The 16989-nt window shown below is 38.8% G+C and overlaps 1 protein-coding gene across 1 annotated transcript; it reads right to left on the bottom strand.

Annotated features, from left to right (window-relative positions):
• Positions 1-13163: 13163 nt before the first annotated feature.
• LOC103948790 (protein LHCP TRANSLOCATION DEFECT) lies at positions 13164-14921 on the bottom strand. Its single transcript, XM_009359859.3, has 2 exons — positions 14585-14921; positions 13164-13530 (listed from the first exon to the last, which is right to left on the bottom strand). The coding sequence occupies exons 1-2, from the start codon at positions 14843-14845 to the stop codon at positions 13273-13275; spliced, it is 519 nt and encodes a 172-aa protein (XP_009358134.2). The 5' UTR covers positions 14846-14921; the 3' UTR covers positions 13164-13272.
• Between the last annotated feature and the right edge of the window lie 2068 nt (positions 14922-16989).

Below are 16989 nucleotides of genomic sequence, written 5' to 3'. Positions count from 1 at the left end.
TTCACTTGACGTCTCAGTTGTTGAGGGTTATGGAAACTAACATCCGCAGTGTCCACAGCCTCTTTGAAAGAAGGTTTGATGGGGAGAGACTCCTTAACCCAAAGGCATACAAAACAGACTCTGAAATTCAAAGGTGTCAGTAGATTGAGGCTGCTGAAAGTGAAACTACAGCGTCTGGTGTTGTTGATGCTGGAAAGTTGATTGAGTAACAATTTCCAAAGGCCAGGTTCTAATATGGTGTCCCGAATGCTAAGTTCCAAGATAGCAAGCTGAAGGTTGGGTTCTATGACAGCGACATGAAGCCTGTGTTCTAAGACGGCGGCCTGAAGCCTGCTTTCCAAGACGGCAGTTTGAAGGCTGGGTTTGACGATGGCGGCTCGAAGGCAGGGGTCGACGACGGGGTCCCAAAGATTGGGGTTGAAGACGGATCCTTAAGGTTGGTGTTGAAGATGGCTTACTGAAGGCCGGGGTCGATAAGGGCGCTCCAAAGGGGAATGACGAAGATTGATCTCCAAACATTGTCTTTTTTTGTTGAATGTTGGTGTAGCTCTACTGTTGGACTCCTTGCCAGCCACTCTAAGGTTTTAAAGTTTAATAAGCTCTAAATCTCAGATCAAGATGGGGTAAAATTTGGTTTATTTATTTATTATGGGCATGAATTCTATATTAATCACTGTAGACATTGAAATTTCGATGAAATAAATGTTCACCAATGCATTAAATTTTAGACAGGCCAGGGCATACGTGGCATGCGCCATGTGTCACCCAAATTGTACACATGGCGTGTGACTCAACAAAATCGGACGAGTCATCAAGAAGGACACGTGTTAACACTTGGCGGAAAGGAATTATTTGATTTTAATTTAATTATATCAAATGTTAATTGATGGAGTCAAGGCTTAGTTCTTTCATCAAGTAATCAAGCTCACAATCAAGGCCAAATCCATCCATAGTCAAGGCTTGGAAAGTCTATAAATATGAGGCTCTAAGACAAAGAAAGAGGTCAATAAATCATTTCACGCCTAGACACTAAATCTTTGAAACTTTGAAGCTCTCAAGCACCTAAACACTCAAACACTTGAGAAGACTCGGAAAACCCTTCGTGTTCTTCATCAAATCCCATGAAGAACTACGAAACACCCTTACACGTGCCGGTTCCTCCATTGCCAAGAGTCAAAACCTTGTGGCATTCGTTCATCTAAGATCAAATCATTGTGACTCTTGGATCAACAACACTACGCATCTACACATTTCAGATATCGAATCAGAGGATCAAGTTATAAGGAGATTGTAACCTTACAAATTCATTAATACAAATCTATTTTGTACACATGTTCTTGTCTCATTTGTCATAGGAAATTTGTGTTTATAATCACAATTATAATAAACTTGATATGCAAGAAGCCTATACTGAGGTAGAGATTCCGAAGACGGAGATTCTACTTTAGCATGGCTTGACAACTTTGCATGGTCTTAGAGCAACTCCAGCATATCAAAGGCCCCCTAGGGCAACTTACTATTGAATCCCCTCAGTGAACAGTAACTGCCTTTTGCATCTCCATCCCTAAACTGAATAGTCATGACAATAAGCAATAAAATATTAGTATTTTTATTTTATAAAATAATAAAAAATAATTTTATTTGTAATTTTGGATAAAATTTTTAATCGGTCTCGTTGTACCATGTGTCATTAAATAAGAAATTACAACTCAAAGTATTTGAGAAAATATAAAATTGTGGTGTAAGTTGGAAGATAATGATAACATATTTATAGAAAAATTAAATCTTTTTTTAAAATTTTTAATTTTTTCTGATTTTTTATTAATTTTTATTAATTTTTTTTATTAATTTTTTACATTTATTATTATTATTATTATTATTATTATTATTATTATTATTTATTAATTTTATAACGTGGTTGACGTCAGCCTTGCATCAGTTGGCCCTCAGGCTGTGGGTTCCCGCCTGGCCTGTCCACCGAGCCTCCCCCAAGCCCAATCATCCGCACGGCCTGGAGCAAGGGAATGAGGCTATTGGGTTTTTTGGGTTGCCTGTCCACCGGGCTATAGCCTCCAGTGGAATTGCTCCTAGTATATAAATTTTGTTGCCCCACTAACACAGCCCACAGGCCCCATACCCAAACCGTCCAAATAGTGTCGTTTCGGCTCTAACTCCAGCAACCATCCCTCACTACTTGTCATGCATTTACAGTTGTGGGGAAAAAAAATTAAAGAACAAAACACAAAAGGTTGGACATAGAAGAAAGACATTGAATTAAAAAAAAAAAAAAAACGTTTATGAAGTTCAGAACGTTTAGCAATGCTTTCATCTTATTGGGGTGTTTAATAATTTTTCATTTTTGATACGTTAACGAGTGAGAAAATAAATTAACATTGAATTCGTCATCCACATGATTCAAATTTAAGACATTTTAATTACAAGTGAAGAGGGATATATGAAAACCACATTTTCATTCATCTACTTCACAAAACTTTACTTTTTCAGGCAATCCTTGCCTGACCTTGTGCCTGAGTTGGATCTAACATCATGATGATGTTGGCCATTTTTGCACTCTCAACGACGCCAACTCCCCGAGTCAGATTCACTCCCTCTTCCAGACGCTTAACTACGCCAATGTTAGAGCAGTTATGTTTTTATTTAAATATATTTATGTTTTGTTTTATTACCAACATTAAAAGTCAATTAATTTTGGCCTAAGGAGTTATCTCCCCTAAATATGAAACATGCAATCGAACCGCATTTTTTCTTTTTCAATTTGTATTTACTTATGTTTTGATTCTTTCCCGTTGTGGCTTTTATGATTTGTCCGTTTTGATTTGCTACGGTTTTGCAACCCCAATTACCCCCTCAACGTCTCTTTATTTATATAATATATATATATATATATATATAAACATATAAGTGATGCGACAGTAGAGGGGTAAAAGAAGAAAAAAAAAGTTTTACATATATTGATTTTAAAAGCAACATTTCGAAAAGGTGTGAGTTCGAAGGTTCTTCCGGTGTGCAAGGAAGAATCTTATCAGAAGAAGAAGATTCTGAGCTGTTTTATCTTGGGGACAACATGGTGTTTGTGAACTGCTTGCACATTTTGGGCAGAGCCGCGAAATGTCTTAAAGAGAGCGACTTAGTCCACGACTTATCCCAAGAATCATTCACCAATCAAGGCTTCTACATTTTTCGGGTAACTTCGTTCCTTTCTATTTCAGTTCTCAACAATTTTAAGATGTATTCAATCTACCATGCGTTATAAGGAAAACTCTGCTTCTCAGGTAAATCTTTTTGAAGAGCAACTGATTGCAATGATATCAGAAATCAACGTAGTTGATGAATCCGAGGGATGGTGGGTGGACAATGGCACTTCTCGCTATGTTTACTACGATCGTTCCTTTTTCAAAACCTATTCTGTGGCTGAGGGAAGGAAGGTCTTGTTGGGTGATTCGCACTCAACTGATATTGCTGGTACTGGAGAGGTAGAGTTGAAGTTCACCTCTGGAAAAACCATGATACTGAAAGATGTGATGCACACTCCGGCGATAAGGAAGAATCTTGTCTCGAGCTTTCTTCTCAACAAGGCTGGATTCACTCAAACGTTTGGATCAGATACGTATACTCTTACTAAAAATTGGGTTTTTGTGGGAAAGGGATATGCTACTGATGGAATGTTTAATTGAATACTGATAAAATGATTACTTCTGCTTACATGTTGTCTTCTTTTAATACTTGGCATGCTAGACTTTGTCATGTTAACAAACGCTTGGTTAAGAACATGAGTAACTTAGGCTTTTTACCTAATTTATCATTGAATGATTTTGAAAAATGTGAATATTGTAGTCAAGCTAAAATCACTAGAGCTTCACTTAAATCTGTCAATAGAGAATCTGAACCACTTGACTTAATTCATTCCGATATATGTGAATTTGATAGAGCGTTAACTAGAAATGGAAAACGTTATTTTATTACCTTTATTGATGATTGTTCAAATTACTATTTCGTCTATCTTATGAAAAATAAAAGTGAAGCTATTGACATGTTCAAAACTTTCCTGACTGAAATTGAAAATCAATTTAATCGTAAGATTAAAAGATTTCGTAGTGATAGAGGACAAGAATATGAATCCATTGAATTTGTTAAGTTGTACAAGTCTCATGGAATTATTCATGAAACTACTGCTCCTTATTCTCCTGAAATGAATGGTAAAGCGGAAAGAAAAAATCGAACTCTTTGTGAATTGACTGTTGCTACTTTGCTTAGTTTTGGAGCTGCTTCTTATTGGTGGGGTGAAATTGTGTTGACTATATGTTATGTGTTAAATAGAATCCCTAATTCAAAAACGAATATTTCTCCTTATGAAATTTGGAAAAATAAGAAACCAAATGTGTTGTATTTCAGAACTTGGGGTTGTTTAGCTTATGTTCATAAACTTGATCCAAAAAGATCGAAATTGGCTAGTAGAGCATATGGAACATGTTTTTATTGATTATGCATGTAATAGCAAAGCATACAGATTTTATGATTTGAAAAATCATGTCATAATTGAGTCACTTGATGCTGATTCTTATGAGAATAAATTTCCTTTTAATCTTCGAAATAGTGGGGGTTCTAATTCTTCTAAAATTTTTGAACCTACTATTAGATACCCCTTTATGGGAGGAACCGATTCCAGCAGTTTTGATCCATTGTGATAGCACAACGTAATCTCTTATGGAGCTGTAAGAGTGGATCATATACGGTCTGAAGAAAACTTGGCTGATCCTTTGACGAAAAGACTAGCACGAGAAGAGGTTTGGAAAACCTCGAAAGGGATGGGACTAAGGCCCATAGAAAATTGAATCATTTGTGATAGCAACCCAACCTATAGACTGGAGATCCCAAGAATTAGGTTCAAAGGATAATAACAAGTCATAAGTGATATAAGTGAAGTCTTGCTAATTTTAATTTGGAAAATCATTCCATGTCCATCCCTAAGAAGCATGACATCCTTAAGCGTTTTTTAGGTTGAGATTTTTTTTCTCTTAGGAAGGTCTATACTCTATGTTGAGTGGGATATCTAGTTACAGGAATATCCTTGATAGTCTTACCTATGTGAATGTGGAAGTGAGGCCGCTTCCTATGAAATCTTGGACAAGTTTCTGGAGCGTTCACTATACTGGGATACAAGCACATGACCGTAATGTGCTGGCTTTTTGAACTTCACCTTAATAAAGTTATGTGTGTGGTGTTGTCAGAGATAGAGTTCAAAACTATAAGTTACTCTAGTATAATCTGGATCACTAACACTATGTACAGTTTCAAGTTGAGAAACACCTTTACTTATGCGTAGCTTTATGATATGTTGCTTGATATATATTTTAAATAAAAACAAGTGGGGGATTGTTAGAGCAGTTATGTTTTTATTTAAATATATTTATGTTTTGTTTTTTACCAATATTAAAAGTCAATTAATTTTGGCCTAAGCAATTATCTCCCCTAAATATGAAACATGCAATCGAACCATTTTTTTTCTTTTTCAATTTGAATTTACTTATGTTTTGATTCTTTCCCGTTGTGGCTTTTATGATTTGTCCGTTTTGATTTGCTACGGTTTTGCAACCCCAATTACGCCCTCAACGTCTCTTTATTTATAATATATATATATATATATATATATATATATATAAACATATAAGTGATGCGACAGTAGAGGGTTAAAAGAAGAAAAAAAAGTTTTACATATATTGATTTAAAAAGCAACATTTTGAAAAGATGTGAGTTCGAAGGTTCTTCCGGTGTGCAAGAAAGAATCTTATCAAAAGAAGAAGGTTCTAGGTTGTTTTATCCTGTGGACAACGTGGTGTTTGTGAACTGTTTGCACACTTTGAGCACATCCGCGAAACGTCTTAAAGAAAACGACTTAGTCCGCGACTCATTCCAAGAATCATTCACCATTCAAGGCTTCTACATTTTTCGGGTAACGTCGTTCCTTTCTATTTCAGTTTTCAACAACTGCGACTCTGTTCTCCGAGAGCTCTCTCAGGTACACCCTCCTCTGTTTTCCCTTTTGGGTTTGATTCGCCTTGTTTGCATACTTAGTTCGAAGCCTAATTTCTGTAATTGGTTGGGGTTTTTGTGGAATTCAGACGAACTTCAATTGCATTCTGGAGTTTAGTGACTAATAGGAGTAAAAAAAGGAGGAAAACATGATCAAAATTTAGCTATGTTTGTTTAGTTTTGGATCACTCAGTGTGCATAGTGTTTGATAATATCGAAGGCGAGCCGCCGTAGTGTGGGTCTCTGTATGGCAGCGGGTATCGTAGGAGAGGGGTTGGGAGGGGTGGAGAAGGAGAATGTTGAATAAGAAGAGTATCCAAGATAACTCTAATGATCCCAAGAAGAAGAAAATAGAGCACACTCTTAAAGAAAGCTCACAAAACAAACTAATTAGCAAAGCTTTTCTTATTTAGCTCTAGGCTTTGTTTTTCCTTGGATGATATACAATGCTTGGGGACTTGGGTATTTATAGCAAACCAAATGAAAGCTACACCACACACTTACTTCACCTACAACATCCACCTACTTCACCTACAACATCCACCTACTTCACCTACAACCTCCACTTACTTCACCAACCTCACACACTTACTTCACCTACCTCACACACTTACTTCACTTACAAATGACATTGATTCTCAACACTCCCCCTCAATGTCAGCTCTCATTCTTTGCACTGTGTTGAGTAAACAGCGAAAAATTTCGAGCTTGCCTGTACTCAAATTTTTTTTTTTTTTGTGAACAAGTCCGCAACTTGATCATTCGTCTTGACCTGTCTCATCTCAATCTCTTCTTACAGAAACTTTTCTCCACTTCCACCAGGATGTTGATGTATATAGGAATTGTAATGGCAAGTGGCAGTGCGGATGCGGCAATGTCCTTCACGCGTCTTCTGAAAAGCCGGGAACTTTTGACAAAGTTGCACTCGCTTTCTGGAAAGCCGGGAGCTTTCGGCTTTGTCTCCCACACTTGTCGGCAAAAGTGTGCAGCTGATTTCTCGCCTTCCACGCGTCTTCTGATTCGGTGAACGCCTCTCCTTTAATAGAGGTGATCGATCACCTCTATCAATGCACACTTTGAAGACTTCCCAAACATCATCTTCGGCCCGTCGAGATTTTCCTCCATCCAACCCTTCTCTTTAAACTCTTTGAAAAATGGCTAGCTCATCCAACCCATCGAACATTTGCTTAGATTTGAGTCTAAGCAGTGATCCGGTCGCGCCGCGTCAGGATAAGGTATGGTGCCCGTCTTTCTTATCTTCTCATGGCCTCCTTACAGGTGAGGACTCTGTGATGACGAATGCAACAACGGCTACGATAGTAGCTCGGAACCTCCTCACTCCCAAAGATAGTCAGCTGCTTTCAGGACGGTCCGATGAGTTGGCCGTTCAAGAGTCCCTGGCTCTCAGTGTTCAGTGCGCTGGCTCTGTGTCCAACATGGGCCAACGCCTTCTTGCTCGCTCCCGTCAGGTTGAATCATTGATGGCGGAGGTGGAGAGTCTTAAGCAGGAGATCAAACAGCTTAAGCACGAGAATCGAAGTTTGCACGTGCTTGCCAACAATTATTCGACAGGCATGAAGAGGAAGCTTGATGAGCTTGATGACCGTCAAAGGCTTGCGGCTTTCTTCCAGAGGCACCTCTTTCCTGGGTCATCCAGCGTTCCACCAAGGTTTGGGGCCTTGAATGATCTATCTTCGGTGCCTCCCGCTCCGATGCCTTCCGCTCCGATGCCTCTTGCTCCGATGCCTTCTGCTCCGATGCCTCCTGCTCCGAGAGTGTTGCCACGTAGTGGGGCCTCACGTACACAACCCTTGTGAAGGCTCCACCTTTCTCTTTCTTTGTTATATACATTTGTAATTTCTCGAAAATTAATGAACAAGCTTTGTTTTATTCAGTGCATTGGGTTGCCTCCCAAGTAGCGCTTTCTTTTACGTCTTGCAGCCGGACGAAGCCTTCTTAGGCTCAATTGGAACCCACGGCATGGAATTTATCTTTGAATGGGGGTTGGATAATATGCTCCCCCATCTTCTGTTGCAGCTTTTCTCCAAATTCTCTAGAGTCTGGTAGCACCTCTTTCTCTGATGACCACCAAGAAGACGCTTCATCAAACACCACATTTCGTGAAGTGTAGAACCTTCCACTTGTTGGATCACAACATTTCCACCCCTTTCTCTGGCTGTCGTATCCCACAAAGATACATCTAACAGCTTTCTTGTCAAATTTGCTCCGTAAATGATCAGGAACAAATACATAGCATACATAGCCAAATACTCGAAAATAGCTAACTGTAGGTTTCATGTTCCACAGATTCTCAAAGGGAGAAACAAATCCTAACCTTGGTTGAGGAAGTCTGTTGATCACAAAGGCTGCAGTCCTTATTGCTTCAGCCCAAAACCTTCCCGGTACGTTCTTTGCATGTAGCATACTTCGACAGACTTTTGAGCTATATTCTCCCCCGTTATCTGTGCGCAGGCAACGGATCTTCTTTCCCATTTCTCCTTCGACTGACTCTCTGAACTCTTTAAACTTTGAGAATGTGTCAGATTTTTCTTTCATAAAGAAGACCCACACATACCTTGAGAAGCCTCGAGCCACCAACCGAGCCTTGTACCTTTCAACTGAACCATCAGGATGACGCTTTATCTTGTACACCCTTTTGCAGGATATGGGTTTCACATCCCTTGGCTTTGGCACCAAATCCCAAGTCTGATTCTGCTTAAGCGCAGTGATTTCTTCTTCCATAGCTCTTATCCATTCAGAACTCTGTGATGCTTCTTTAAACACCTCAGGTTCTTTTGGTGCTCCATCAGTTATGACAGCATTATCATATTTAGGATTTGGCTTTCGTACTCTTGTTGACCTTCTTAGTTGTGATTGTGGAGTTGATACTTCTACTCTACTAGGTCTAACTTCTTGTGGTTGTTGGTACACACCTGTTTGCCAAGGACTCTTAGGTACTTCTTGGTCGACATCGTCTCCAGTAAGCAAATCTTCAGGCTCATCTGGACTTGATTGGATTTGGGCAGCTTGGTCTCCCAGTTTCCCTTGCAACGTATCTTCAAACTCTTTTGGGTCAGGTGACGCCTCATTTTCTGAGCACCAACAAGATGATGCTTCTGCGTCCCATTCTTCCTCCACAGCTAGAGACGCAACGACATCCCAATCATCTTCAATTTTCTTCTCTGAGTTGGCGACGTTACTTTCTGCAGGCCTTTTGAACCAGCAATCCTTCGCCATGTGGCCATTCTTTCCACAATTGTAACACTTGCCCTCAAATCTTTTTACTATTACCACGATTCTTCCAAGCTCCCCCTGGACGAGAGCCTCCATTTTCTTGGTGACTTTGCACCTTTTCTCCATCCTTTTTAGATCCACTACCAGTGTACCGCTTGAAGGTGCCTTTGCTTTTGTTGGTGTAGAGCGCTTCCTCTTCACTCTTCAGTGAGACTCCTCCCATTTGCTTGGCCATAGCTTCTTGACTTGCAAGCAAATTTTCAAACTCAACAAGCGATGGTTGTGTCGGCCATCCTTGTATAGCGGCAATGAACCCTCGATATTCGGGTCTCAAACCATGGATAATTATTCTCTTCATCCTGGTTTCCCCAATAGGAGCTGTTGGATCTAATTCTGAAATTTCGCGGCATATTGACTTCACCTTGTGAAAGTACTGGGCAATCGTCATGTCGCGTTGTACCATCGATAGCAGCTCATTCTCGAGAAGTTGCAATTTTGTATCGTTCTCTTCGAAAAGAGTGTAACAAAAATGTCCCATGCTTCCTTTGGCGTTTTAGCATCCCGAATGTGCTCCAACATTTCTTCTTCTATTGTGGTCTTTAAAGCAAACATTGATTTGCCTGCTTTAATTTTCCACTTCCGCAAGACGCCGTTAGCATCTTCCGCTGCCGGTTGTGTAGCTTCACTACCACCGACAACCTCCCACAAGTCTTGACCTTGAAGGTAAGACTCTATACACGTTGCCCACGTGTTATAGTTTTGATTGTTGAGCTTCTTGATTCCTCCAACAACTTGAAGATCACCCATCGTATCGGCAAGACTTTGACTACACCGAACAAGCTTGAGTGACTACCGTGCAAAGTAATACACTACTCTCGACACAAAGAAGCTCCCTCTCAAGGTTTGTGATAACCCCAGCAATAATCTCAAGAAATTTTTTTTTTTTTTTTTTTTTTTTTTTTTTTTTTTTTTTTGATGTGGAAGATCAGTCAAAACTGCAACCAAAGAGCATACTCGGAATTTCAAGAGACTTTACAACCAATGCTCTACCAAGAATGATCCCTGACCGACTTGGCTCTAGATACCAATTGTTGAATAAGAAGAGTATCCAAGATAACTCTAATGATCCCAAGAAGAAGAAAATAGAGCACACTCTTAAAGAAAGCTCACAAAACAAACTAATTAGCAAAGCTTTTCTTATTTAGCTCTAGACTTTGTTTTTCCTTGGATGATATACAATGCTTGGGGACTTGGGTATTTATAGCAAACCAAATGAAAGCTACACCACACACTTACTTCACCTACAACATCCACCTACTTCACCTACAACATCCACCTACTTCACCTACAACCTCCACTTACTTCACCAACCTCACACACTTACTTCACCTACCTCACACACTTACTTCACCTACAAATGACATTGATTCTCAACAGAGAAGGGGGGTGTAGGCGGAGGAGTTGGAGCCTGGAGGTATGGTGGTGGGTTGCTGGGAGGTGCAGGTTTTTTAAGTTGGAAAAGAAGGGGAGAGTGGAGAGAGAGACAGAGATTGCATGTGATGAAGCGTGACGTGGGCCATCTTTTTATTAATTTTTTTTAATATCAACTGGACGAACAATTCATTTACGGAGAGAGACGGACAATTACTAATTTCGAGCAGATTGAAAACGGGACCAATAAACTATATCGTTCCAGTCCTTTCATCTTTGATGAAAGATACATGAATTGGTGATCAGCCACAAAGTCTTATCTTTTCGCGAGGAATCGGAAGACCACCAGAACTGAAAGAAACACCCACATACCTAGAAACAGCGGCAACTTTTGTGCCGCTGTGGCAACATTTGTGCAAAGCGTTTACTGATATTAAAGTTGGCAACTAAGACAATTAATAATCATAGTTCAGAAATTTAGAAATTACTGCTATAAATAAGAAAAATATTCGATGAAATTGTTCGCTTTTTTTGAGTTATTAGAGAACTGAGATAGAATCCATTAGTTAGCCTGCACCAAAACGACCACAACCACCACCACCAAAAATGGCCCACCTGGTTGATGCCCCACCCACCAGCAACCCTGCACCACCGCCGCCACCACTGTCACTCATTTGATACGAGACGCGCAATTACAACTATAGACACCCGAGACCGCAGTCCACTTCATTGTAGCCTATCAGGCTATCCAAGTAACAAAATGAAGCAGCCATGCTGAACCCCTTCCTCACAACATACCAATCACTCTAGTTCAATGCCAAACGTGTGATATAAAATATATCAATGACTCTATGCTATGGATATAGGTATAATTGTTTTCTGCCATTGTCGTAAAGCATCATCAGCATGATACCTAACTAAAGTTGCCATATTTCAGTAAAGCGAATTAAGATATTGGAGTTTACTAAAAGTTACCCGTGTAAACTCACCGCAACAACATCTTATCAAAGCATCATACGCTTATATCAATCCCTTCAAAGAAAATGCAACAAACCTCAACGAGGCGCACCTCCCAAATTTTTTTCTCAGACACAGTCCACAATTCCCAACACCCTGCCCAGAAAGCAATATTTGAATATAGCTAGCATGCCTACCCTCCAGAGTCTTCCAACTGCTATTCGAGATGTTGCAGAAGCGGGAATACAAAAAATGGAATATGTAATCCGCCAGCGTTTTGTCCACCTGAAGTCTTCAGATCATCAGACTTTGTTAAGAGTATGCATTGTGTAGCAAGAATATCTAAAGTAGTTGCTTTAGCAGTCTTTGTTCGGAGGACAAACACCAGCATAAATATCAGAAATTAGTATATATGTTACAGACGGAAAAGCCACATACACACATGTACAAAGGCGGAGGGAAGGGGGTGAGACGGAGAGATAACATGGTATTATTCTAAATCAAATTTCAAAATTTCATTATCGCATTAAATATTGTAGTTTTTCATTAATAAAAAGTCAGGCAAAGCACAAAACAACCCTATTGGCAGACCACATTTATACTATTTTTCTAATATTGTGGACCTACTTGTATAGGTAATTCATGTCTCTAATAGAGAGGTGATACAAATATGTTTATCCAATTATCCTAATCAAGGATGTTTTCTTGGTCACAAATGACTAAGAAGAGCATGGTCACCCACCCTTGGATAAAGGGTGAAGTTTAAATGATACAGTTATGTCTTAATCTCAACCATTGATATCAAATCTAAGGGTGAGTGAGCAACGATCCTTAATCATCAGGTTGCCAAGGAAACGAAATTGTAACAATAAAATCATTGTTGGGCTCCTTTGAGTCAATAACTTCATCTATGTCCTTTGATTGTCTTTCTCATGTGTCAAAGTGGTTTTAAAATGACTGAAAGTGCTTCTGGTGAAATGGATTTTGGGTTCTAAAAGACCTTTTAAGTGATTTTTTGAAGAAGCATCAGATATGTGCTTTTTGCAGGGAGCACTTAAAGTGTTTTTCCGTGTTTTTTTTTTTAGTACAACGATATATTTTACATTAAGAAAGGAGGGGAGGGGCAGTTCAATTAAGCCACACAATGGGTAACCTAATTTGGTAGCGAATTCGCCATCTACGAGATTTGAACCTAAGACCTTTCACTTACAAGTGAAGAAGAATACCACCAAACTGTAGTACGATTTTAATAAAAATTGATTTCAAAAACATTTTTACCAAAAACATTTTTAATCATTTTAAAAACATTTCCAGACAGACGAGCCCTAAATCCGTAGTTATAACTTATAAAGCCATTTTACTCATATGGTAAACATTTTAGTTCAATTAATAGTCTCTCATAAACAATTCATTTGTTCTTCATAGTAGATAGATACCCTGGAGCCTCGACATCCGCAATGACAAAGAACTAATAAATCAAAGCAAGTGGATAAATTGACAAATCCTCTAGCTATTGATGCAGTAAATCATCCATTAAAAATATTACACGATGAGAAACTCAACCAAAAAAGGAAACATGAGCTAATGGAATTATCGAAATCATGCTTTCTGAACTGAAAAACCTAGAATCAAGTTTTTGATTTCGTCACTGGCAGCCCTATCAAGAGCTGTTCGCCCATCAGCGTCTTTGACGGAGTAACTAGCACCGGCTCTTAAAAGTTCTTCAATTTTTGGCTGGTCACCTTCGGAGGCAGCCATCAACAACAAAATGTCTACTGGGTGGATGTTTTGGCTTAGAAGAGCATTCATCTTGTCATATGTACCTTCCACAGCAAGCATGCCCATGTAGTTGAAATACTGTTATCAAAAGACATAACCATAAGTTTTTCACTGCGGTCGTATTTGAGAAGTTTGAGTATGCAACAATTTCATGTTTCTGGTTGCAGAAGTAACATATAAACAATAAAATGAACCCCTTGTAACCCGCTCTTACCTCTCCCCCTCGTCTAGATTCACTTGTTTTTCAAAAACTAAATAAGTACATTACACAAGCAAGATACTATCTGCAGCGCTGATTAAAAAATAAGATTCTCCTGGGAATCATACACAATTAAAGAGTCATCAACGACAACATGACCGCAAGAAAATCCTTGTCCTGCAATTTTCCTTTTACTAAGTAGTGCAATAGATGCACATATACAGGGGAATACTATATAACTTGTTCCCGACATCAAGAACTTAGGCTTCCATACAGATGTGATACATTTGGAACTCAGGTCTGAGATTTCGGATCCAATTGATGCTAACACCAAGTTTAAAGATTGCCTCAAATGCTATAGTGTTGATAGATCAATTCAAGCTTTTAACAGTCCCGAGCAAGTTTTTGTTTCGTTTATATGTCAGCAAAATATCGTTGCTGCCCTTTGATTTACTTGAGCAAATTCCCTTTTGGTAGACAACTAGAACTCAAAACTTACGAAGAAAAAGAATTCGAAGAGCATTTGCCAACGAGCACAAATAGAGTCTTACGTTCATCCTTCCCTCTTGAATATTTGGAACTAACGCGGACTAAAGAATTCGATACTTTTCCTAAAATATTCGCAGAACAAATCCATTCTTACTTACTAGGACCATGTGCTTTTGATGAACAAATTTCTCGATCTCGTTCATCTTGGTGGATAGAGCCTTTCCCTTACACACACTGCGTCCAAACTCTCCCTCTGTCCTCTTAGTCTAGCTTAGAGTACTAATATCGATATAGAATTCACCTCATCCACTAAAAATCCAAAATATAAGTGTATATAATTAGCTAGTCATGAAACATCATCATATATGCTCAACAGATATTAAACAGAAAATTAAAATTGTTGTAGAGAGAGAGAGAGAGAGAGAAGAGAGAAAGTAAAAGAACCTGTTCAACGTCATCTTTATCATAATCATCACGGGATTGGCTTCCATATATGCCAGCATCTTCAGCACCCACACCGTTTTTACCAAATTTGAACCAGCACTTGGCTCTGGACCCGTTGGAGGCTCCAATACCAACGGGTCGGACCCACCCGAGCCTATTCCGAGTACCCAGAAACCGGTTACTGAATTTGGTTGGAGAATTGAAGGAGTTGTTGGTGAAGAATAAGTGGGTAGCAGCTGTAGTACAAGGAATTAAAGCCATTTCTGAGTTCCTGTGAAACTGTGGAGTTTTCAGTTCGATCACTCCCTCCTATCCACTCATGTCTAAAGGTGGAGAATGATAAACCGTGCCTTCATCTTTCACGGTTCTCGTAGAGAAGCGATCGTAGCCGTTCTTTGGAATACTAAATTTGTTGACTTTTGTGGCCCCACCAGATTACGAAGTAAAAAACGAGGGTCAAAACAATTTCCTCTTATTTTTCCTTCGATCTAAATACATCGTAGGATTCTGCACCCTTCAGGTTTGAATTTGTTTTCGAAAGAGGTTGAGAACATATTTTCAACTACTAAAATCTATAGGAAAATGGATGGAACTCAATTGTAGTTGGGTGGACACACTACTCTAACCAATTGACCTAATTTACTTTTTTAGATAAAATTGTTGTTTTGAAAACAAAAAGAAACTTGAAGGATAGCTTCAACCGAGAAATCTTGTTTCAGCAACACCTTTTTAGGATTCACTCCGTATTTATGGGAGCGTTTAGATTTAAATGCCTTGTTGTTTTATTTGTTAGATTAAACATTCGTACCTTTTAGAATTTTATTAAACAGTTTCCTACATTTTAGGTGCCAAATATATTATAAGTAGCATTTTTTAATGCAAAATTACACAAGTTGCCATATATAAGGTACCAATTAGCTAATAATTATCCAAAACTCCTAGAATCTAGTAGACGTATGTTTTAAAAATCTAAAAACATATCAAATTTGATTTATTTATGCTTTTAACGTGATATATATTTATGTTCTTCTTTCAGGACCATTCTACAATTTTTCGTGCCATTTATTTTTTGTGAGTTGATACTCTTCCGTCCTCCTTTGTGAGTCATGTTCATTCCCTTTTTATTTTCATTTTATGCAAACCTCTTGATTTGAGTATTTGTATCATGGTACATTTGGAAAATAGATTCCAATGGTAGATGATATGGGGTATGTTTCCATTTAGTATTGGTACGTTTCTAGCCAATATGCTGGTACGTTTTAAGTTGGCATGGGTACATTTCATATCAGCATTAGTATGTTTCAATTTGGCATGGGTACATTTCTAGACGATATGTTGGTATGTTTTCATGTTGGCATGGGTACATATCCTATCAGCATTGGTACGTTTCAATTTGACATCGATACGTTTCAAGTCATATTAGTAAATTTCAACATGGCATGAGTACAATTCAAATTAGAAATTAATATATTTTGTGAAATTCCGTCCTCGGATTTCACTATTTAAAATTACTTATCTCACATGTGGTATTCATATTGGTAGTTTCAACGAGTTTAAATTCACGGCATATAAAATTTTTATTCAATAGGTAAAAGGACGAAATTGCCCTATTGTATTAAACAGGATTCTTCATAGACGTATTTGATCCTTTCATGATTTTCTACATTTCTTTACATACTTGGATAGTACTCATCGATATGAGTGCATGAGCCCAAACAGAATGGAATTTGGAGTTATAATGAAAGAGTTATAAATGAACGAAAGTAGGGGCAAATAGTCATTTTGCTATGAATCGAGAAGACTCCAGATTTGTGGGAGCCTTGTCTTGCTAAAAGGAAGCCATGTGAGTGGCTAGGAAGAAGAAGAATTTAAAAAATAAAAAATAAAAAATAAAAACAAAAGAGGGGAGAGACCAATCGGAGAAGGGGGAGGAAAAAGGGAAAAAAAAAAAAAAGGGGAGTGACAAATAGGGGGAAAGGAAGGAAAGGAAGGAAAATGAGAGAGGAAGAAGGCTGCCTAATAGGAAGAGACAGAAATTAGGGGAAGGGAGAAGGGGAGAAGCACCGAATTCTCCATCCCCGCTCATTTCTCCTTGTGACGCGACTGCAACCGGACGGGTTGCATAGTTTTTGATGAGATTTTTGTCGATTTCTTCAGTGAAAATCAGCAAACCACCACCACCAAATATCTCAGTGCCGTCCCTGCTACAAATTTTATCCAAACCCAACTGGATTAACCCTAGTTTTGAGAAGAACCGCACCGATGGGTGCGACGGACACTCTTTTGGAGGACATGAACAAAGCCCAAGCAATGGTGGAGGCCTTGGAGCGCGTATAGAGGTCGAATCGAAGCATATCCAAAACTAGGGTTCCAGCAATTCATGGGAAAATTCAGGCACTTCCTGG

Source organism: the organism of the source record quoted next, unplaced genomic scaffold (genome assembly GCF_019419815.1).
Source record: "Pyrus x bretschneideri cultivar Hongxiangsu unplaced genomic scaffold, Pyrus_bretschneideri_v1 Contig267, whole genome shotgun sequence".
In the NCBI taxonomy this organism is placed as follows: domain Eukaryota; kingdom Viridiplantae; phylum Streptophyta; class Magnoliopsida; order Rosales; family Rosaceae; genus Pyrus; species Pyrus x bretschneideri.
This window is presented reverse-complemented; position numbering and strand designations above follow the sequence as displayed.

Coding starts and splice junctions, on each gene's coding strand:
- LOC103948790 (XM_009359859.3), bottom strand. CDS start 14,845: ATGGCTTTAATTCCTTGTACTACAGCTGCTACCCACTTATTCTTCACC. Junction 13,531..14,584: donor ATAAAGATGACGTTGAACAG/GTTCTTTTACTT, acceptor TTTTGATAACAG/TATTTCAACTACATGGGCAT.